The 22,897-nt window shown below is 40.2% G+C and overlaps 3 protein-coding genes across 4 annotated transcripts; 2 read left to right on the top strand and 1 right to left on the bottom strand.

The window, feature by feature from the left end:
* The first annotated feature begins 6,867 nt into the window (after window positions 1-6,867).
* Window positions 6,868-10,102, top strand: ccl25b (chemokine (C-C motif) ligand 25b). Of its 2 annotated transcripts, none has more exons than XM_015941669.3 (5): window positions 6,868-7,003; window positions 7,347-7,435; window positions 9,228-9,345; window positions 9,488-9,596; window positions 9,683-10,102. In XM_015941669.3, the coding sequence occupies exons 2-4, from the start codon at window positions 7,372-7,374 to the stop codon at window positions 9,594-9,596; spliced, it is 291 nt and encodes a 96-aa protein (XP_015797155.1). In that variant the 5' UTR covers window positions 6,868-7,003; window positions 7,347-7,371; the 3' UTR covers window positions 9,683-10,102. The 2 variants fall into 2 exon arrangements, with proteins under 2 accessions (XP_015797155.1, XP_054586057.1); XM_054730082.2 differs by having other exon boundaries at window positions 6,958-7,003; window positions 7,351-7,435.
* A 4,331-nt stretch (window positions 10,103-14,433) lies between these two features.
* Window positions 14,434-18,154, bottom strand: LOC107373553 (serine/threonine-protein kinase NIM1). The gene is made up of 4 exons (XM_015941674.3): window positions 18,077-18,154; window positions 16,462-16,758; window positions 15,959-16,227; window positions 14,434-15,452 (listed from the first exon to the last, which is right to left on the bottom strand). The coding sequence occupies exons 1-4, from the start codon at window positions 18,096-18,098 to the stop codon at window positions 14,700-14,702; spliced, it is 1,341 nt and encodes a 446-aa protein (XP_015797160.1). The 5' UTR covers window positions 18,099-18,154; the 3' UTR covers window positions 14,434-14,699.
* Window positions 18,155-19,451: 1,297 nt separating this feature from the next.
* pole4 (polymerase (DNA-directed), epsilon 4, accessory subunit) lies at window positions 19,452-21,262 on the top strand. Its single transcript, XM_015941672.3, has 4 exons — window positions 19,452-19,810; window positions 20,004-20,088; window positions 20,848-20,889; window positions 21,031-21,262. The coding sequence occupies exons 1-4, from the start codon at window positions 19,574-19,576 to the stop codon at window positions 21,042-21,044; spliced, it is 378 nt and encodes a 125-aa protein (XP_015797158.1). The 5' UTR covers window positions 19,452-19,573; the 3' UTR covers window positions 21,045-21,262.
* The last annotated feature ends 1,635 nt before the right edge of the window (window positions 21,263-22,897 follow it).

Below are 22,897 nucleotides of genomic sequence, written 5' to 3'. Positions count from 1 at the left end.
TAAAGTAGAACCAAGTCCCTCTAAGGAAAGGACAGAGAGACTTTTTTGCAAGCCAGTTCATGCTCATTCAGTGCCAAAACTTCCCAAAAGATTAGTGGGTGGGCGATGCACAGCTACAGTCTCAGTTAACAGTGTTGAATGTAATTGTTTACTGGATTCAGGGTCCCAGGTAACCACCATTGCCAATTCTTTTTACCAAGAACACTTACCTGACCTCTCAATTAAACCCATCAGTAATCTGTTAGAAGTCGAGGGCGCAAACGGTCAAGCAGTTCCTTATTTAGGATACATAGAGATAAGTGTCACATTTCCAAAAGAGCTCGATCAGTCTGGACTTGAGTTACCTACCCTTGCGTTAGTGGTTCCGGATATAAGCTCAAACTCTGATACACCACTACTCATTGGCACAAACACACTCGATCCTTTGTATGAGCAATTGTCTGCCAATAACTTACCTGATTCCAAGGCACTCTCTTATGGGTACCAACACGTGCTAAAAGCCTTAGCAGTCAGAAAAAAACAAAGCAAAGATGGACGAGTTGGTGTGGTGAAGCTTCGAGGGAGAACCCAAGAAGTTCTCCCTGCAAATAAAAAACTGTTACTAGAAGGGTTTATGCAACCCAGCCAAAACAAGCATGAGCCTTATGCACTCATTGAACAACCCACCAATGGTTCTCTACCAGGGGGTATAATTGTAGACTGTTGCCTCATTTCCTTACCTTCACATGGTCCATACAAAGTACCTGTTGTACTAAGAAACGAAACTAACCATGACATCACATTACCCACTAACTGTGTGATCGCTGAGTTAGTTAAAGCCGATCGTGTTATGCCATATCCAGAACCTGACAAAAGTGATCAGAAAGTACTTGCGGCGTGTAGTTCGCAGCAACAGACTTCACCTTCAAACCCTCCTCTCAGTTTTGACTTCGGTACTTCGCCCTTGTCCGAAGAATGGAAAGGGAGGATCACCAACAAACTTAACACTTACTCCGATGTGTTTTCGCACCACGATCTTGATTTTGGTCATACACAACAGATAAGACATCAGATCAACTTAAAAGACGAGACCCCATTCAAACAGAAATCTCGGCCGATCCATCCACATGATTATGAAGCCGTGAGAAAACATTTGGAAGCCCTCTTGGAAACCGGTATAATAAGAGAGTCGGAGTCTCCATTTGCCTCACCAATAGTGGTAGTTCGGAAAAAGAATGGTGAGGTACGTCTATGTATAGACTATAGAAAGCTTAATCTGCAAACCATTCGCGACGCATATGCCCTGCCTAACTTGGAGGAGTCCTTTTCTGCTCTCGCTGGATCACAGTGGTTTTCTGTGATGGACCTCAAGTCAGGTTACTATCAAATAGAGATGTGTGAAAAGGATAAACCTAAAACTGCTTTTGTTTGCCTGTTTGGGTTTTATGAATTTAACCGTATGCCACAAGGAATAACAAATGCTCCAAGCACTTTCCAACGGGTTATGGAAAAGTGTATGAAGGACATTAATCTGAAGGAAGTGTTAGTTTTCCTAGACGACTTGATCGTCTTTTCCAACTCCTTGGAAGAACACGAAACCAGACTTTCTCACGTTCTTGAACGGCTTAGAGAATACGGACTCAAGCTATCACCAGATAAGTGTCGTTTTTTCCAGACATCTGTGCGTTATCTTGGACATATAGTATCTCGAGATGGCATAAAAACCGATCCAGATAAGGTGGAAGCACTCAAAACATGGCCGAAGCCTCAGACTTTGAAGGAACTCCAATCTTTCTTAGGATTTACCGGTTATTACCGACGCTTCGTTAAAGATTACTCAAATATTGTCAAGCCACTAACATCTCTCACGGCTGGTTATCCACCCAAACGGAAAAACTTTAAAACACCACCATGTAGATCAAAGTACTTGAACCCCAAAGAACCCTTTGGGAATCGTTGGAGCCAAGACTGTGAGAAGTCCTTTCAAACTATTATTGAAAAACTTACCACTTCGCCAGTTCTTGGCTACGCTGACGCAAAACTCCCATATCTAGTACACACAGATGCTAGTACGACCGGACTCGGTGCAGCGCTATACCAAGTGCAAAACGGTGTCACACAGGTAATCGCTTATGCAAGTCGCGGTTTAAGCTCTAGTGAAACTAGGTACCCTGCGCACAAGTTGGAGTTTCTAGCCTTAAAGTGGGCCATAACAGATAAGTTTCATGACTATTTGTATGGGAACACATTCACTGTCATTACTGATAATAATCCGTTAACTTACCTCTTAACAACGGCAAAACTCGATGCAACGAGCTATCGTTGGCTAGCTGCGTTGTCCACCTATAATTTTGACATCAGATACCGTGCAGGTACACAGAACGTTGACGCGGATGGCCTGTCTAGGAGGCTGCATGATAAACCTGAAGACAACTCAAAATTCACTGAGGAATGCCAACGACTAGATGAGTTCCGATCTCATCTTTTATCCTCTGTCAAAGAAGTCGAGCTTCAACTTCAAGCCGAAGCAGTGAAGGCAACATGCCAAAAGCACATGGTCTTGGATGAGACTGATTCTCCTTGTGGTTTAGTTCAGTCACTTGCCATGTCTGCAGCGGCCATTCCAGACCTATTCCAGTTGGAAGACAATAGTGACAGTTTCTTTGCTGTGCCCAAGTATAACCATGCTGACCTTGTCTCCTTGCAGAGGAAAGATCCAACCATTGGCCGAGTCATTCAGCTGCTTATGACTGACAATAAACCGCCAACTGATACTATTGCAGAACCCCCGGTGGTTCTTAACCTTTTGAGAGAGTGGAAACGGTTTGAGTTTCAAAATGATTTACTGTACCGGAGACGCCAATTAGGACCAGAGACATCATTGCAGTTAGTCTTGCCTGATTCATTACGTTCAACAGTCATGCAAAGCCTACATGATGATATGGGGCATCTTGGGGTTGAACGTACGACAGATCTCATTCGGTCCCGTTTTTACTGGCCAAGAATGGCTAGTGATATCGAAATCAAAGTTAAAACTTGCGAAAGATGTATCCGTCGGAAGGCCCTCCCTGACAAAGCTGCTCCAATGGTGAGTATTACCACCACCAGACCTATGGAGTTAGTTTGCATGGATTTTCTCTCCATAGAACCAGACAGTAAGAACACTAAAGATGTCTTAGTGATTACAGACCATTTTACAAAGTATGCAGTGTCCATCCCAACCAAAGATCAGAAAGCCACCACCGTCGCGAAGAACCTGTGGGAACATTTTTTAGTCCACTACGGGTTTCCTGAGCGTCTTCATAGTGATCAGGGACGGGATTTCGAATCACGTACAATCAAGGAACTTTGTTCTTTACTTGGTATCCGTAAAGTCAGAACGAGCCCTTATCACCCTCGTGGCAACCCCGTTGAACGGTACAATCGTACATTACTCAGCATGTTGGGAACTTTACAAGCCACTGAGAAACATCACTGGCGCGATTTTGTAAAACCACTTACTCACTCGTACAATTGTACAAAAAATGACGTGACGGGATACTCTCCCTACGAGCTAATGTTCGGTAGGCAGCCTCGGTTGCCTATAGATATTGCCTTTGGGTTACCGCATTTGAACAAGCCCTCTATAACTCATTCTCAGTATGTTAAAGAACTGAAGAGTCATCTGGAACAGAGTTATGACATTGTCATAAAAAACTCTCAAAAAACAGCGAGGAAGAACAAAGAACGGTTCGACAGAAACATTCGTGAGTCCACACTAGGTGTGGGAGATCGTGTTTTAGTCCGAAATCTTCGCTTAAGAGAAAAGCATAAATTAGCAGACAAATGGGAGCAAACAGTGTATATAGTTCTCAAACAGATGGAAAACTTGCCAGTATACACTGTAAAACCACAGAACGGAGAAGGACCCAACAGAACACTCCACAGAGATCTTTTACTGCCTTGTGGTTTTCTCTCTTCATTAGAAAATGAAACAGAATGCGTTACGAAACCTAGCAGACCTCATACAAGACAGAGTTCAGCCTTAGAACCTGACCCAGATGAGCCACTTGACGAAGAGGTAGATGAGTTTTATTACTCTGATCTTCCACAAGTGCTAAACCGACCATCCTATCAAATAGCGGTCACCTTGCCAAATAGGGAACTCATAGCAGATTCAGGACCGGTAAATAATATTCAACAACAAAACACACTATCCTTACACACAGGGGATCGCAAGGAACCAACCTTAGCTGGTAATGAAAATGCTGAATTGTCCTTACTTGACAAAGGCATCAACACCGAAACATTCTTACCTGACAGAATGAGTGAAACTGCGACATTCTTACCTGAAAGAGTGAAAGAAGCAGCAACATACTTACCTGAAAAAACGAAAAAAAACGAAGTATACTTACCTGACGTAGAAACGGGGGATGAAACTAACACAAACCTACCTCAATTGGATGGTGTCCTAAAGTCGCAGCAACGTGATGTAAGTTTTGAACCCATCATACACGATCAGACACATACATCTGAAAAGACCAAAGTCTTAGAGAATAGCTCATCAGCTCTGTCGGAAACAGAGAGCTCACTTCGTCCTGTCTCAGTTGAGAATCAAACCGAAACGGATGAGCATGATACTGTGCAACCAGAGATGTATGTCAGGAGATCTGAACGAAGTAGTCAGCCTCCTCAAAGACTAACTTACTCTCAATTGGGCAATCCACTAGTGACCGTAGTTAGGTCCCTTTTCCAAGGACTTAGTAAAGCTTTTATTGACTCTCTTACTCAAGAAGTTGTGTACCCCGTAGAAACAATGCACAGGGACGTGCATGATATTTAATGGGGGAGGATGTAACCCAGAAGCTAGAACCTTAATGAGGTATTAACTAATTGGCTTACTAATATGATCCATCCTCAATTTAGATAAAATATAAAATATAAATTAAGGAAATTAACAATACTAATTAATAGATATCTAATTAACTAATAGATAATTTCATAATGAATTATTGGAAGGGTGAATAACTAAAATAACGAGTTTAATATTAAACATCGGTTAAAACAAGAATCTTGAACATCCCTAACAGAAACAGAAGAGGAAAGCTGTATACTATTGGTCCAGGTGGGAATCTGAAATTTCATTGGCTGAGAGAAATAAGTCCCGCCTCCGCGAAATAAAACCGTGCGACGCAGCTGAGCGAGAGGAGAGACAAACGGCTGTGCAGCACGCAGATACAGAAAGCAAAGACTGAGCGGTTAGAGAGAGAGAGAGAAAAAAAAACAACGGTCGAGGCCGTGAAGAACCCTGATTTGGGTGCCGCATAGATAGAGGGAGAGGCGGACTTGACTCCTTCTAATAAGAGCTAGGAACTTGGAACCAACGCGGTGAGTAAAGAAAAAAGAAGAGAAAAAGCTAACGATGCAACTTAAAAAAAAAGGGAAACTTAAATAGCTTATCAAATTAATTCCATTCTTATAGATTTGTGTGGAGACGACAGAGTGAACCAATCCTCTGTAGGAGGGAACCGTTGGAGCGCGTTGGTGAGTGAATGAGATTAAATTCAGTAAATTATTAAATTCAAAAAGCTAATTACAGCAACCGAGGTGACAGCAGTGGGCTGCTAGACGTTAGATCCCAGGAGTTAACATCTCAAACTACCAGTTAACGGTGGTAGGGCATATAGGAGTTAACGGCTCAAACCGCCAGTTAACGGCGGTAGGGCATATGGGATTCCCAGGAGTTAACGGCTCAAACCGCCAGTTAATGGTGGTACGGCCTAGATGTACAAGGTCCTCAGGGGCGTTATAGCTAACGCCATAGAATTAGCAATGCGTCCCTTAACCAAACATTTAATAATAAAAAAAATAGATAAATAAAAATAAATAAAAGCTAACTGATTAGGGAGGAATTATTTTACAAAGGTGGACCAAAGGACCAGAATTTATATTTTGTTGAATTTTGTTATAGAACATTTTATTTATTTATTTATTTATTTATTTATTTATTGTGTTACAGATATACAAGGTGTCACAATGCTGTATAGAAACACAACTAAATGTATCCTTGTTGTCATGAATGTATTTCTTGTTGAATAGTGTAGAGTAATAGAATCTAACTGAGCCTATTGAGCTGAACAATTGTTGTCATATGTAATTATATTTCCAGAGCTACTGAGAATTATTTTAATAGACAATCAAATTGATGTTATGTTAGTTGAACTGTGAACCCAAACATGATTGGCTATGCCAATAGAGTGAAGCATTTGTTTAAGTCTGTAAGACTTTATGCTGTGATGTGACGAGAAGGGTCGATGCCAACTCGCTAACAGTCCTGTTGTTTACAGGCTGGGTTTTTTTTTTTTTCCTTGGGTTTGATCCCGACTCCTATGATCACTCACTTGGAACGAGAACTGGATTTCTTCCTGACGAGGGAGATGGCGAGCCTTAACCACTGAACGAACCAGGACATCTCAAGTAACTGAAGAGCAGACTGCTCTCTTCTGTGAACAATCTCAACGGTGTGGTAGGAAAAAATCGCACCACCGGACTCTGACTTTCACCCCAAGCGTGGGGATTTGACTTGACGCCGGCTGACTTGTGACTCATATGATCAAATCTCATACCGACCATTTTACTATTGTCGATTGTTTTCATCTGTTTTTGTGTGTTATCTTTATGTGTTATATTTCCCATTATTATTAAAATTTAGTATATAAACCGTTTCATGCTATACCCGTGACTCCAGTCATTCTTAAACAACCTCCAATTCTCCCCGAACCTAATTATTGGCCCATTTGTTTATTTTTTCTTTTAATTATCTTATTGTATCCTGTAATCCGGTTACACGTGCGTGCGTGCGTGTGTGCGCGTGTGTGTGTGTGTGTGTGTGCCAGTGATCAAGTTGCATGTCTCGTGAGTGATTAAAACTGTGTGTCGGAGGAGGTGTGGTATCACCAGGCTATAAGAACACACATCCTCCTCAGGCTAGACCAAAGATTTTTCCTTTTCTGAAGACGTCGTGTGAGATCCTGGATGTGAGCAGGTATGATCTTCTGCAGGCTTTTGAAAACATGTCTGATTTTACTTGGAGTTTTTTTGAATGTATAATATTTTAACGTTGTAATATTTGAGAGAACTGCTTAAGTTCCTGTACTTTTGCATGATTTCTGTAAACAAGCAGCCTTAGAGAAGGAACAGCTGGACACAGCTGGAGCCCAAGCTGAATTTGTAATTAGAGATCAAACCCTATTTTTTAATGCACAGCAGGATGGATGAAGGAATTTGTGATGGAAAAATACTTTATCTGTGCCCCAGGAGATGGGGGCGAGGCAGTGTCGAGTCGGTGGACTAGTCATGTTTGTGCTTTCTCTGTTTTTTAATCCAAGATAGCAGCAGCCGGCAACAGCAGACATGAAGTGTCAAGCTCTCGTCCTCCTCCTGCTCTTCACCTGTATGTACCTGAGTCTGGCACAAGGTGCGTTGAACAGATTATAATCCCAGTTTGCTGCAGAATATACACTCTAAGAAATGAAATGTTGAGTTCATTTAACCAAGTTGTCAACTGCTTCCAGTCAGCCTTGTAATATAACATACTAGGTTGAGTGGAACCATTTAACTATGGTGCAACATTTTCACTGTTCCTGTGGGAGTTAAAATGTGCAGCTTTCAGAGTCTGGACTGTTTATTTTTTTTAAGAAAGTCCTGGTTTGACCTAGTTTACAACAATTGTAGCTTCAGATGGTTTACTAAGCACACTTTAACAAAACCAGCAGTGAAGAGAATAATTGCACTGGAAGCTTTTTACCACAACATACCGAGGTTGTGTCTGTCAGGACTTGCCACCGTGGAGCCTTTAGGTGTGATGACAGAAGTTCCACAAAAGAATAGGATTTGCTTTAATCCGCCAGAGTAACAGATTTATTTCTAAACACTTTCTCACAAGTTCAAGTTCAGTTTTTTTCAACTTCTTTAATATATCAGTAAAAATTATAACTCTGATGAATCTATTACATTTATAAAAGAAAAGAAGAAACATAAACATTTTTATATAGTGCCTCTCAAGATGAAAATCACGAGGCACTTGGCAAGAACAAAAAAAGAATACAAATATAATGATAAAAAACTGGTACAAAGGAAAAATTTCATAAAAAATGTGAAGAAAAAAAAGGAAAAGAAAATGAAGAAACAACTATTTATATAGTGCCTCTCGAGATACAAATCAAGAGACACTTTACAAGAACAAAATAAAAAATCTTTTCAAATTATAATAAAAAGGAGTAAAAAGAAAAAAAAGGATTAAAAATGTGAAGAAAGAAAAAGAAAAAGGATCCCAAAGAAGCCAGAAATGACAGAAACAGCAGCAAGAAAAGAAGCTGGTGAGGAAGAAGATGACGAGGTCACACAAAGTCAGCTTGGACAGACGAGTTTACTGCTGCTTTTTAAAAGGCCACAGAGTTCACTGCAGACCTAGCCCAAAGCTCTGTGCATCAAAACTATTTTGGGATTAATTATTCCTGATTTGTCCTAAATGCTTCAAATTCCTGCAGCAGCTTTCTCCTAATGAGGCATCACAAGAGTAGTTAGTGTTTTGTTCATAAACATAACAGGGTGCAAAAACGATTACAATCCAGTCATTTTTACACAACTATAACAGCTAAAGTACCCATGTGCATGCCTACGTTATTTGGTACAAATTATGATTGACTGGGTGAAAACCTGCAAAATTAAACAGGAATACAAAGGATATGAGCAAATATTCTGATCAGTATGGTATGCAAATGTTTACACAGACCAGTTGAATCCAGCAGAAGGATACAAAAGCAGCAGGCGCATCCAAGCAGGGAGTAAAACCTGATGGGTATGACCAGATGTAGATTTAAGATAGTCAATGAAAGAAAATCACCTTTTACTGTTCTTTCTTTTTCTGAGATCTATTTTAGACTCACATGAGGAGTTTTCCAAACATTACTGGATTGTAATCTGCAACAGAGCCAAAAAGTCTACATTTAGGGAGAGATGGTTTTATCTATTAATATAAAGTTAATGGTTCAAAAAGGGTGAATCTTTGATGACATCAGGGTTAAAGTGGTTTTCAGACAAGGGGATGGACCCCAGTTTATTAATAATCACTAAAACCTCTGAGATGGACTTTGATCTGCAGATAGAGAACAGAAATGCTTTTTTAAAAGCTCAACGTCTCCTCTAAAAACAATATTTAAAAATGTTTGCTCACTTTCTGTATCTTTGTGTGTTTTTCTTCCCTTCAGGTTCATATGACAACTGCTGCCTTGGCTATGTTAAAATGATGGGCAAAGTTGCAAGGAAAAACACTTTTCATTACAGGCTGCAGGAAACAGATGGCGATTGCAACATCAGAGCGGTTGTGTGAGTACTTAATGTTGTATCCTGATCTATTGTTTTTTCCACATTGTTACAACTGGCAACTCATAATGGAAAAACCTGCACACACAAGCAGGTAACCGATCCATGTCAGAGCAGTAAAAACGAAAATGTTTCTGCTGTCCAGGTTCTTCGTAAAGAAACGTGGTGGAACCGAGCGGACTATCTGCAGCAATCCAATGGACAAATGGGTGCAGATTCTGATCCAGGATGTGGATAAAAGACCTAAACCCTAGGTGAAAAGTTGCACAACACACCGTCTCCATAATGTAGTATAGCAGACATTCTCACCCATTTGTCATGATGAAATGTGTCTTTGCAGATCACAAAAAAGAGGATAAACAAGATTGGAGAAGAGGGAGGCCTTTTCACCCCTCTGTCAGCCATCAGTTATCATCTTTATCAGAGTGAGATTTCTCCAGTTGTTGACAGAGAATGTGAATCATGTAAGCAGTTCTTTATAGCAAAAGCTGTAATCTCAAGTATTTAGCAAGAACAGTAAAACCAGAGCCACCTATATGAGCCACAGTCACTACGTTTACATGCAGCCAATATCCGGGTTATGATCGGGTTAAGGTCGGTATTCGGGTTTCTGAGTTGATCAGAATAACCCGTTTACAAGCATAAATAGAAAGAGTTACCCCTAACTTGCATAACCCGATTTAAATGCGGACGTTGGGGTAGCGTCATATGCATCATTTCTGGTTCTTCTTGTTCCGGTGTCCGTGAAAACAACAACATGTTTCCCAGTTCGGAAGAGATAGCGACCGCGTTTGTTTGCGCTTTAGTTTCCTCGTCACTCCAAAAGTGTGGTGCTGTGCCGCGACTCGCCATGTTGCTCCCAACTTGTTGTTTACTTCCAGTGTTCTGGCGCATACAAGACGTCTCGCTACTCAAAAGACCAAGATTCCTTGCGAACAGAGCATGCGCAGAACACGCGCTTTGATGGGGATATCCCGATATGCGTTTACACGACCAAACATTCAGGTTAGAAAAGGGTTACCCCAGGTGTAGTAACCGGGTTTTTAAAAACCCCGTTATGAGCATATCCGGGTTTTTGGCTGTGTTTACATGGACCTGCGGAACCGGGTTATCGTGAATATTCGGGTTTTAAAAGGGTTACTGGCTGCATGTAAACACACTCTATGATGCAGGTCACTTCTCTATGAAACGTAAAACCTGCTAACAATGAGCCACCCTTTGGCAGCTTTGAAATGTGAGTAATTACCTTTCTGTGAAATAAATGTAAAACACCTTAGTGATAAGCTGAGCTGAGTCTTTTATAATGCTCTAGACTTATTTTTTTATATGAGCACTCTATCTGTACTTTATTATTTTCTTTTTTCAAATAAAAAAAAGAACAAAAACGTTGGTGTGGTGATGCTAATCAATCCGACTGTGTGATGACTAACTCACGCGAGATTTTGGTATGCATGTGTGAGAATCAAGATGACTGAATAAAGATCAGACCAGTTCAAATCCCAACGTAATCATTGATCTTTTTACTCATACCAATGAGAAAATATAACATTGTGTCAGCAGTGTACCCCTCCACGAGACCACCAAAGCTCAGCAGAACACCATTGTGGCTTCTTCTGAGGAGAAAACCACTTGGAGAGAAAATAAAGTTAAACTAAAACAGGAGAGATGTAGTAACTCATATAAATGGTTTATAAAACGTGTGCCAGACCATGAAGTACCTTTACTTCCTCCACGATCGCCTACGACCAGCCACCCACACAGCTGTGGCACCATTTGGTTTGCATAACCAGAGATTTTCTGCACAAACTGTCAGAAACCGTCTACGGGAAGCCCATCTGCATGCTTGTCGTCCTACACTTCCACTCTGAGACCACAAAGGAGAGGTGCAACATGCACATCCATTTTTTCCAAACAAAAAGTTAATAGTGTGTTTTTGTGCGTCCTATGTTAGATTTGAATAAACACCAAATGATTTGTATCCAACTTCTAAAATGTTCAACCACCCACAAAGATTTGAGAAAAGATGTTGTGCAACAAATGGAGATGATTCCTAACCACTAAGATTCTTTACCAGGAGTTGAAGCCATTTTTGTTTATGTTTGATGATTGTTGTTCGGTTGATCGTTATCAATCTGTCGTGGTTCTTTGAGTCTAACAAACTTCCTTACATTCATGTTTACATCAGTCTTCACATGCATGCATCGCAGGGGCAGTTTACAGGCAACTGAAGACTCCGACGGGCTGCATGCAGGCTACTTTGCAGAGCTGCACCCCCTCTGGTGTCTGTCGGTACTGCATGTTACTTCCAAGCCTTTTTTTCCCACTCTCATTTGAGAGTAAAATTCAGATTCAGGGCTTTCAGAAAACATCTGGGGCTTGAGCCCAAGTTGCCACCCTCTAACCCCGCCCCCGCGACACTGTCAAGATAATTACAGTAAAAATAGCATTTAACATAATCTTTATTACGCATATGCACGTTTTGTTTCATGTAAACAGGCTGTCTTTAATTTGCCTCTTTTGAGTTGTGTTATGTCAAGCTGTAACATGAAGGGAGAAGAAGTTGAGCTGCTAAACTTCTAATGTGGAAGTAATAAAATAATGTTATTGCATAGTGGAGCAGTGGTGGCCTTGCAGCAAGAAGATAGGTTCAAATCTCAGTTCGGAGGCTTTCTGCAGCGAGAACTGTTTTCCATGTGCATGTGTGGGTTCTCTCCGAGTACTCCAGCTTCCTCCCACAGTCCAAAAACGTGACTGTTAGGCTAGGTTAGGTGTGTGCGTATGTGTGAGTGTGTTTCTTGCACTGTGTTGGACTGGCAACCTGTCCAGGGTGCACCTTACCTGTTCTCCTGAGGACTCCTGAAGATAGGCACCATCCCCCTACGACCCTGCATGGATAAAGTGGGTACAATGGATGAATGGATGGATGGATGGATGGATGGATGGATGGATGGATAAACTGTTAAGTCTTTTTATGTTCATGTTGACAAATGAATCAAATATATGAAACCTTTCTAAATTGGTTGCAAGAAAGTAAAAATTGAGAATTGTTTTAAGAGTAAAATTACCAACATTCAAACCTATGGAAGCAAATGGAAACATCTTCAAGAGATGGAACAATGGGCCCAATGCAAATGAATCCTATGTAAAAAAATAAATAAAATAAAAGTATATGTCTATGAATGTTCAGAAATGTATGAATGCAGTTTTCTAAGAAAAGCTAAAAAAATCTTCTTTTTTTTTTACAGGAAAGAGATGTTTTGTTATAAAGAGCATTTCTGACAACATGTCCAATAAAATGATTTTAATACAAAATCTAATTTGGTGAAACTGACCCCTCAGTGGCATGATCCGCGTTGTTTAGGCTTTTCTCCCAGCTTCCCAGTCAGTGATTATGTACACCTGTTTTTCATTAATATGCTCTGCTCACCTGGTCCTTGTTTGTGATCACCTGCCTCAGGACAAATGTTCCCCCAGTTCACACACTACTGAGAGCCCCTGTTCACATCATGTTTACCTGTTAGAGCCTGCTCTTTATAGTTCACCTGCCAGCTGAATCATAACGCTGCTCTTGGGTCCAACAGCAACCAAAAACCTGACACATTTTGAAGCTCTCTGGCAAGAGTTTACTTTTAGATTCCCCAATGAACCCATACACTTTTTAAGTTATTACAGGAATAACCTGATATGGAGGCATTTAGATCAAGACTTAATGCATCTGGCGTTTTACTCCTGTAGCCTCATGATCCCATTCTGCCTCTTCCGGGAAGAGAAGGATGTCTAAATAAGGCAAAGTGAAATTTCACAATCGGCTCAACCTTGTTTTTATGATCTGGAGATTTTTGTCATTCATCCAAAACTCTAAGCTGCTCCATTGCTGACAAGTACAATTACCAACAAACGCGAGTTTACCTCTTCAGTTGAAGCCTTGGCTCGACATAATAACCCCTAAAGGAAAAGTACAGATGAAGCAGTGTGGAACAGTGAGAAACAGAATCAGAAAGGAATATTTTATTTTCAACATCCTTTTGAAAATTCCAATCAAGTAGGGATTAACTTGTTCAAACAAGGTTCAATAACATAATCTCATATTTATGAATGCACAAGTGACCGTAAGCTTTTCCTAAACATTATAAAACTACCTTACACAACATCCACTGTTAATAATTAACATGGAAAGCCCTGGGTAGGGCTACTTTTACCCTCCAAAAACTGAAGCTGCACACAGATGCTATCATTAATTTGCACGTCATAAGAAACATGAATAGTGGCTTCCTTTTAGAGTGTAAAAGATAAATCTGCAGAAGATTCTGCAGATTGGTGATTTTTCAAGTGGAAGCAACGTTGAGCAACAACAGGACTCCTAAATAAAGTTCTTCTTGGCACATTTTTGGATGTTGATAAAATCAAAGTGTTAGCTCTTGTTAAAACATTCATGTGTGAACAGGCAGAAGGATGACAGTTTGCAAAATATCAAGTTTCTGAGGCGGGCATTACAACAGGACAGGTGCCTGCAAACACGGGCAAAACTAACATTGGACTGTTTCAGAAACACCGGTAAACCCTGAAGGCAGATCGCTGGAGAAAAGAGAAAGTGAAAAGGCTCCCACAATCTTAAATGAACGGGAGATTTCACTAAAACAATGTTTCATGAATATTGCCAAACTATGGTTGATATTTCAACATCACTAAAGAGTTTGTGGTCATTTCAAAACCCGCCTCTTTCTCAAGGTCTGACGTTTCACCTTTCTCTTATTTCCTGGTGACAAGGCTTTAGAAATGCTTTTTGATGAGACAATCTCATTTTAATCAGCATTAATGACACAATAAATCCTGTTCTGTTTTTGTTTTAAGGCCAATTTTTCTAAATGCTCCATTAAAACTGTTTTGAACTGAATCCAACTCATTCAGACGGTGAATAAATTAGACGTGCCCCAGATACGTGTGAGTAAATGAACAAAGCATGTATTAATTGTTTCTGGGAAATATCTGCTAGTGGTATTGCAAAACTTTACTTGAATGGTGCTTTTACTGCGGCCTAGACTGGTTTTACGTTTCACTCACTTTATGTTAATTTCTACAATTGTTTTTTTTTTTTTTTGCTCACGTTTTCTGTCAGAGGAAGCATGTTCTCCCTGAGCGGGATTACCTGTGGTCCTGGATTACCTCACAGGGTTTACGTTCTCTCTAAGAGGGATTGGAAGATGCTGATAGCCATTCGGAGACGATGTTCTGTGTCAGTAAGTCCACTGTGATCAGAACAGAAAGCCTATTAAGGGCCCTCATCCTCCATGTGTGGGACATTTTGATCCACATGTGATATAACAAGGTCCACGAGTCTGAAGCACCAGCCATTTCTTCTATAGTATAACGCAAACAGCGGAGGGAATCTGTTTACCAATGGATGTTTCAGTCCACTTGTTTGGACTCTCGTAGTCTTCAGGATGAAGTGCTGAGTATCCCACAGCCTCCACTAACCTCCTCTTCTGGGCTCTATGGAGGAGGATCCTGTAGGTCCCTGTCAACGGGCTTTTACAGTCCAAATTGGGATTGTTTTGAAAATGGACTTTTGTAACACCCAAAGCAGACATGAAGTTCTTCACCTCCTCCTCCTCCACACTCAAGGGAGGGTTGGCCTGTGCAAAGTGAGCAGGAGATGGAGGTAAAAACACATATGGTTGAGGGTATTCAATCCCTCTCAGCCAAGTACTGTTTGTAATCTGTGAGATTGGGGTGCGATCAGCAGGCACGGTTCGCAGCATTCCCTTAATGACAAGCTGGCATGGGTCAGGCACATAAGCAGGGATGCTGTAAGCCCCCTGCAGGATACAGCGCTTCAGCCTCCCCATGTTGTCTCCATAGAAGGGTAAAGTCGCCGTCACCATGAAGTACAAGAGAATACCCAGAGCCCAGATGTCCGAGTGCTGGCCGTTGTAGCCTTTCTGCCTGAAGAGTTCAGGAGCGGCGTAGGGTGGAGAGCCACAGAAACTGGTCAAATGCTCATTGGAGCCACATTCTGTGCTGAAGCCAAAGTCTCCAACCTTGACGCAGTAACTTGTGGTGTAGAAGATGTTCTCTGCTTTGAGGTCTCTGTGGACGATGTTGCGGTCGTGCTGAAAAATCACACAAATAGAATAGTTTAAGGAGTTTGAAATCCTCTTTTTCCATCCCTTTCCGACAGCTGCATCGCTCACAATTAAAAACTTTGTTGAATAAGTAAGACGTGAAATGAAAATCTCTTTTTAATTGAACTAAAGTCAGTTAAAGTGACAGATTTACTCACTTCAACCCATTGAGTCACCACACCAACTTCGTCATCCATCGTGTCAGGTTTTAACAACGTCTGATGGAAACATTTAAATCCTCTAGCTCTTTTGTTTTCCCAAAATTGTGAACCCATTTTATTCTAGGTTGTAAAAACACAACCTAATAGTTTGCATTCAGCTGAAATTAAAAGCTTTATTGCTACTTCATTCATCTCTTGTCTCATGCAACTAAAGTAACAATAAAAATCATCATTCGTTTAGATGATCAAAGATTTCCTCAAGACTGAAGTAATAAAAACCAACACAATCCATGCCACATGTGGCACAGTGCATAACGACAGAGGGAGTCTCACCATGTGTTTAACAGCGGAGATGATTTGAGCAAAAACAAGTTTGGTTTCCAGATCATCGAGCTTCCCTCTGGTGGTGATTCTGGAGAACAGGTCTCCACCGTTGCCGTACTCCATCACCAGATGCAGCCTCCTGCTGGTCTCAATCACCTCGTAAAGGCGCACGATGTTGGGATGGTTCAGCTTCTCCATGCAGCTGATCTCCAGGGGGTTGACAGGTGAGCACTTCTTACCCTGTCGCGGCTTGTCCACAATTTTAACAGCAACTCTCTCTGTGACAAAGGAGGAGAATTTGGCCTTCAGTGACTAATTTGAAGAAGTAAATGGGTAACATGAAGACACAGACACATGCTGAGAATCCGAGGATAATTAAGACACATAGAAGTGACCGCCAAATGTTTAACTTGATCCATTTAATACCAAAATTTCCAGGAAGAGCTGGAGAGGAATGAGAGAAAGCTCAGAAAAATAAATATAAATAAAAGATACAACATTTTTTTTTTTACCTTTTGTCAGGGCATGGACCCCCAGTTTCACTGTGGAGAAGTTTCCATGACCGATCTCTCCCCTCAGCTCATAAAAGCCAACCCTCCGCCCCAGCATCAGGTCATTGATTATCCTCTCATTGTGAGCCATGTCGTAGATGATCCTTTCAAATGGGGTCTGCTTCATTTTCTCTGCCTCAGTAAGCTGTGGGATGACACAGGTGGCAGAAGGGGGGGCCAAGGCTGACTTTTCCACCTTTGGTGGCTTGTCTGAACTTTTGTTTGTTTTTTGCTTTGGCCATAGTCGCACTCTGATGCCTTCAAAAAGGAAAGAAGGAAAAGAAAAGACCTGTAAAATACTGGAATTCAGAGAGAGGCACCTTTTTTAGATTCGATGCAGCTCTGACGTCAGAGTTTGACTCTGATTGCTAATTAGTGTGCAGGCAGAAGACGTAAAGTTGTCCTATCGGTAATGAGATTGACCTCTGCGTCATTCATGTGACATAAAAGTCCACTTGCTTTTACATCTTTGAATAAAGGTTATTTCTTCTACTTATTTTGTTGGTTTTTGGGTTCTGCCTGCCTATAAAATTGGGTGAAACATTAAAACATAGAATAACCTTGATTTATTTAAAATGCAAAGAAATGTGTACTAACTTTACTTTTTTCTTTACTGTACAAAATAACTTTATTGAAAAAACTAATAGAGCTCCTTTTGCTCCGCTGAATTCTGAGTGTAACCGGATGACTGAAGTTTGAGGTACGCATGGATGAACAGTTTTCATCACTTTCAGCACATTTGTTTTCATTTCAAATCTTTAAACACGTTAGATCACGTTAACCTATCCACTTTCTGTCAGCTCTAGAAACCGACTATTTCTTAGACATAATTCTTGAAACAATGCGCAAAAACAAAAAAAAAAAAACATCTGGCCAAAGCAGGACAGTGTTTTACATTTCAGCTCTGCACAATGTTTCTTTTGTTTTACAGGAAACTGTCCCTCAGAGTTTCAGCCTGACATTGAGAGGTGATAAAATGGGCCCAAAAGTTCCCATGTCAGAATTTGCTAATGCTGGGCAACTCCATTTGTTCCAAACAGCGATAGGTTGACTTGTCCTGGTCACTGTTGGTTAAATTTAGTTGCTACTTGGCAAACTTCCCGGTTAATGAGGATTACTTGTTTCTCCTAGACTGGATGTCACTTCTAAAGGTAGGACGTTATTTTTAGGATAAATACACGAGCCAACTGTGCTGGCAGAACAACAATAAAGTCAGAGTGGTAACAGATCATCTGAATGACGAAGCATAAAGAAAATACATAACTTAGACTGCCTGGTTGATGAAATACCATTAAACAAATGAATGTATGGTGCACATACTTTATTCTTGGATAATATTTAACAGGAGTTTCTGCTTTTATCACATTAAATTAACTTACAGAAAATATTAATATAGGCTTTAATTTTCACTCTAAGTAATGAAAAATGTTGTTAGACCTGTTCATAAGTCATCAGTCTTACAAATATTTTAAAACACCAATACATAAAGAATAAAAGCATTTTACTTTCTTAAAGGTGAGTTAAATGATAATTATATATAGTTAAATCAAATATAACATAAATGAAAGGGTTTTACCTGGGAGCTGTGGGTCCTTCATGTCTGTTCCCGGAGGCTTTGACGCCGGACTGTGTCCTTACGTGTGAAGAGATCCTCAGAGGGCTAAAGCACTCCTCCCAATCCTATTAATACTGTGTATTAGTGGCCTGATCATCATGTCCTCTGGCACAAACTGACCTCATAAAAATGCTGAAAACATACTTTTGAAGACTAAAGCACCTATGTACCTAAGCATATAGCACATAATGTTGGTTATTTGTTGGTGATTATATTAAAACAGCTGTTCTTAGAATAAACTTCATCTGCATACGAGTTTTAAACAAACGGTGAATATGATGTTCGTTAATTAGGTAATACTGTATAACTTCAGGAAAATCTTAATTTTTGTGATTGTTTGTCCTAAGAAATATATTTTTACAGATAGTTAGACCTATATGGAAACTATTGCCCTACAGATGTCAAGGAAGTAAAAGGTCAAAATGGCATTTATAAAAATATATATATATATATTTGGACTATCAGAGGGGTGTTGTGTGTAGTCAGTATTTAAACAGAGTTTAAGGCAGCTAATTTAGGAAATGTAGTCAGTTTCCCCCCCAGCAATCTAAATCCAGCAGCATGACTAAAGTGATGAGTTACTCAAATTTACCCTAACTGTAACATGTTTTATCTGAGAGTATAAGGATGGATCCTGGTCCAGAATAACACCAAGGATCCTGTCACTAGTACTGGAGGCCAAGTGAATGTCTTCAAGCTGTGATCTTAAAACTCTCAGGTCCAAAAAATACAGCCAATGTCTTCTCTGAACATGGAAATAGAAAAGTAAGAGTCTTTCAGGTCTTTAAGACATGTTTGTAATCTGATTACCTGGTTGGATTTTGTCCATCTCTTGACAATGATCAGCTAAGAATGATGGAGGTGGTGATGATGATGGTGTAAGCAGAGATTTAACAAAGAGACACTATTTCACTTACACATACTTTTTTCCAGAAACGTAAAATTGCTATTGTGATATAAGGCTCTTATCTGCCAACATTGTACTTTAAAAAGTAAACTGCAGGGAATTGATTTCAGTAGTTTGGTGTCTTCAGCGCCTTTTACCGCCCTCCAGTGGACCACTTGTGAGCTGACCCCAACTTATTTTTACTGTTTTTAATTTCTCATAATGTAGAAAAATAAAAATCACAACATTAAAACCTCTAATGCGTGAATTAAAACTAGAAATATCGCCACACAGCGTCACCAAATTGTACATTCACTCCAGAATCTTGCTGCTACATATTTTGACTGACGTCAATTCTAACCAATGACAAGGCATCCTTTAACAATTGTCCAATCACAGACGAGTATTTGTTGGCGGGGTCTGAGCTTTTGACCAATAAACACCATTCGCTCCACGATGTACCGGAAGCACATGCTGGCTCGAGGCGGTTGATGTTGTTGTCTGGGACGTGTAAAATGAGAGATATTCGAGTGTTTTTATAACAGCAAAACACGATTGTGAGGCCATAGGAAATGTCATCAGCAACGCCCGTTCCCTCGGCGGAGCTCGAAGCTGAGCGGTGCGGGAGTGAGGAGGAGAACCGTGCTGTGGAGGCAGAGGACCGGGGTCAGCAGCTGACAGGCCCGGCCGTCGTGCCCCATAACCGTCTGTCCAAACTCCCGCTGGCCCGCATCAAAGCTCTGATGAAGACGGATCCAGACGTGTCCTTGGCTAGCCAGGAGTCTGTGTTCATCATCGCTAAAGCTACGGTAAAACGGTTTACTCAGTAAGAAGGTCAATGTTTTCATGTCACGTCCCCCACGTTTTATCTAGAATAAACCTTTTAGTCCACAAAATAGTTAATATAAACCAATTGCCATTGTTTAATGCAAAACACACGTGTTAGTTTCAGGTAAAATACACCAAACCTACAAGTTTGACCTAATTTTCCCTTTTTTCCAGGAGTTGTTTGTTGAGATGATTGCCAAAGATGCTATGGTGTATGCTCAGCAAGGAAAGAGGAAAACTTTACAAAGAAAAGACTTGGGTAAGAGCTGAAACATTTCAAAGTGACTTCAGAAATTGATTCCTTTTATTTTGATACATTTTTTAAAGTCATTTTTAAGAGTATTTCGAAATTAAGAATACTTCTAGCAACATAATTTTATAGAAACAAATATTGCTACATCAAGAGGAGCCAGTTAAGGTGGCTCGGGCATCTGGTTAGGATGCCTCCCTGGACACCTCCCTGGTGAGGTTTTCTAGGCATGTTCAACTGGGAGGAGACCTAAAGGAAGGCCCAGGACACGCTGGATGTTTTTGGGCTGGCCAGGGAACGCCTTGGGATTACCCTGGAGGAGCTAGCCCAAGTGGCTGGGTAGAGGGAAGTCTGGGCCTCTGTTTAGGCTGCTGCCCCAGCGACCCGACCCCGGATAAGCGGACGAAGTTGGATGCTACGTATTTGTGTATCTCCATGAAAAGTGGAAGTGCTAGAGAATATAATGACTTTAAAAGTCATGTTGTTCAAAACAAAATGGTGATTATATATAAAGAAGGAAGCTTTAGTTAGGTTGATAGAAATCACTAAGTGCCTCCTGATTTTTATTTCGAGAGGCACTATATAAAAGCTTGTTTCTTCTTCATTACTCAGTAGCTAAAAAGCAGTATTTATGTTAATAATAATGTTATAATTTCATCTGGTGGAGAAAACACTTTAAACAGGCATGAAGTGATTCAGTTTTAACAATATTAATAATAATAATAAATGAAAATATTAATTGCACACTCTTCTACTTTTCCTCCACAGACAATGCAATAGAGGCCATAGATGAGTTTGCATTTCTTGAAGGTAAATCATAAAAAAAGACATGAAACAATCCTGCAAAGTTTTGCAAATTATTCCATGTCATCTTTTGACTCTGGTATTTTAACTTCACCCACATGCAGATGTGTTTGTGTGTCTTATCATGTTGACCTCTTTCCTCTACAGGAACACTGGATTAAAGATTTTTTATAAGACCACATTAAAAAGATCCTCAACTGTCTAAAATGTGTTTCATTGTTGAATCACAGAACATTTTTTCTAAGTCAACCTCACAGATTGATTAAATGTTTTTATATGACAAGCTCTAACTTTGAATTTGTCTGATATTGTGTAAATGGTTTTGTAAATATGTGAGTAATGTTACTGGAAAATGGAATAAACTTTTGTTTTAACAACACATTTTCATCTTGTGTGGAAACTGCAGAAATATACAATTCCCAGTAATGGAGTTTTTAACAGAATTGTACAATTATAACATAATTAATTGAAGGTTGACTTTTTTGTTTTAAAAACACTTTTCTTTTATTGGTTGGATAAAATATGCAAATTTTTTTAGATAGGGATTTTGGGTTTTCATGAGCCGTATGCCAAAATCATCAATATTAGAAACAATGAAAGGCTTGAACTACTTCAGTTGTGTGTAATGAATCTAATATATATGAAAGTCTGTTAATCTGTACATTACAGAAAATAATGAACTTCATCACAATATGCTTATTTTTTAGAAGGACCTGTATCTGCTGTATTTGGGATCATTGTCCCATTTCAGGACCCAGTTTTTCCAGGTGTGGCAAAACAATTTAGATTTCAAATGTCACAACAAACTTGGCAGAGATGACAAAGCTGCTAATAACAACTACTCTTATTAGCTTATCTTAATTTACACAAGTTTATCATATAAATGGATGTAGTTTTGGGGGGTGGGGGGACACGACCCCACCCCATTTTTTTCCAAACAAAATTTTGGTACCCTGCAATTTTTACCGTCCAAAAACAATGTTACACCATATTAAATAGACACTGGTTGAGCACTAGGACCAAGCGGAAAACAACTGCTTCTGTTGAAGCCTGTTTCCCATTAGAACCATCCATAAGCTCATCTATTGGCTGTGCTGGTACTTGCTAACGTGTGATTGGCTGTTCCTGCCACCTGACAGTTCTGCATTCCTGCCATTGCATAAAAGAGCCTCTAGGCTGTAGTTTTATACATGTTTTTTGTATACTTACTGTGAGAGCCATTTTAACTGAAGGTGTAGTTATTGGTTTTGACACTAGATGGAGGCAAACCCACTGATCTTTTGAACAAGTCACTTCCTCCACCTCTATTTAATCATGGTGCAAAATGGACACAGGTGTGTTGGATGGAGACAGGGGCAAACAGTTTTGGACCGTGCTGAAGCAGGTTAGATTATGTTGGAGCTTACAGAAAGAATTGATTGACTATGGGAACAAATGTCAGATGGAGCTGTAAGAAAATAAAAGAACAACATTTTATTTCACCCCACGCGTCAACTGGTCTGTCCTCTTCCATCACCTGTGGTGGACAGGTTTCGTTTGGAGAAACTATGGCAGCACACTTACTGTAAAGTAATCATACCCCACTTCTGAAGTCAAAACTATCCATGATCATGTATATGACCTTTTAAATAAATAAACTATAAGATGAACACCTTTTATAATCTTGCTTTTACTATTTAAATCCAAGGATGTGCTTCAGTAATGTGGGTTTTGGAGCAGCCGTCTGTTTTTGACATGCACACATGAACCTCACTCCCTTGCTGAAGTGCTGAGGTTCAGATTTCTCATTCAACATTATGAGTCTTGAGAAAAATCCCATTTCACTAAGAAGGTATCAGGGTCTCACCAGACATGAGATGTGTGTTATTCTTCCTGGAAGCTTCCAGAGTCTCCAGTGTCCGAGGCAAGGCTCAGCCAAAACCTTAAGAGTTGGTGCAACAGAGCTGTTTGTTTCCAGAAGGGCTCCAGTCAACTCCCTGTAGAGGAATGCTAGGCTGGCTCAGGAGAACTCAGG

This window comes from Nothobranchius furzeri, chromosome 8 (genome assembly GCF_043380555.1).
Source record: "Nothobranchius furzeri strain GRZ-AD chromosome 8, NfurGRZ-RIMD1, whole genome shotgun sequence".
NCBI lineage: Eukaryota > Metazoa > Chordata > Actinopteri > Cyprinodontiformes > Nothobranchiidae > Nothobranchius > Nothobranchius furzeri.
This window is presented reverse-complemented; position numbering and strand designations above follow the sequence as displayed.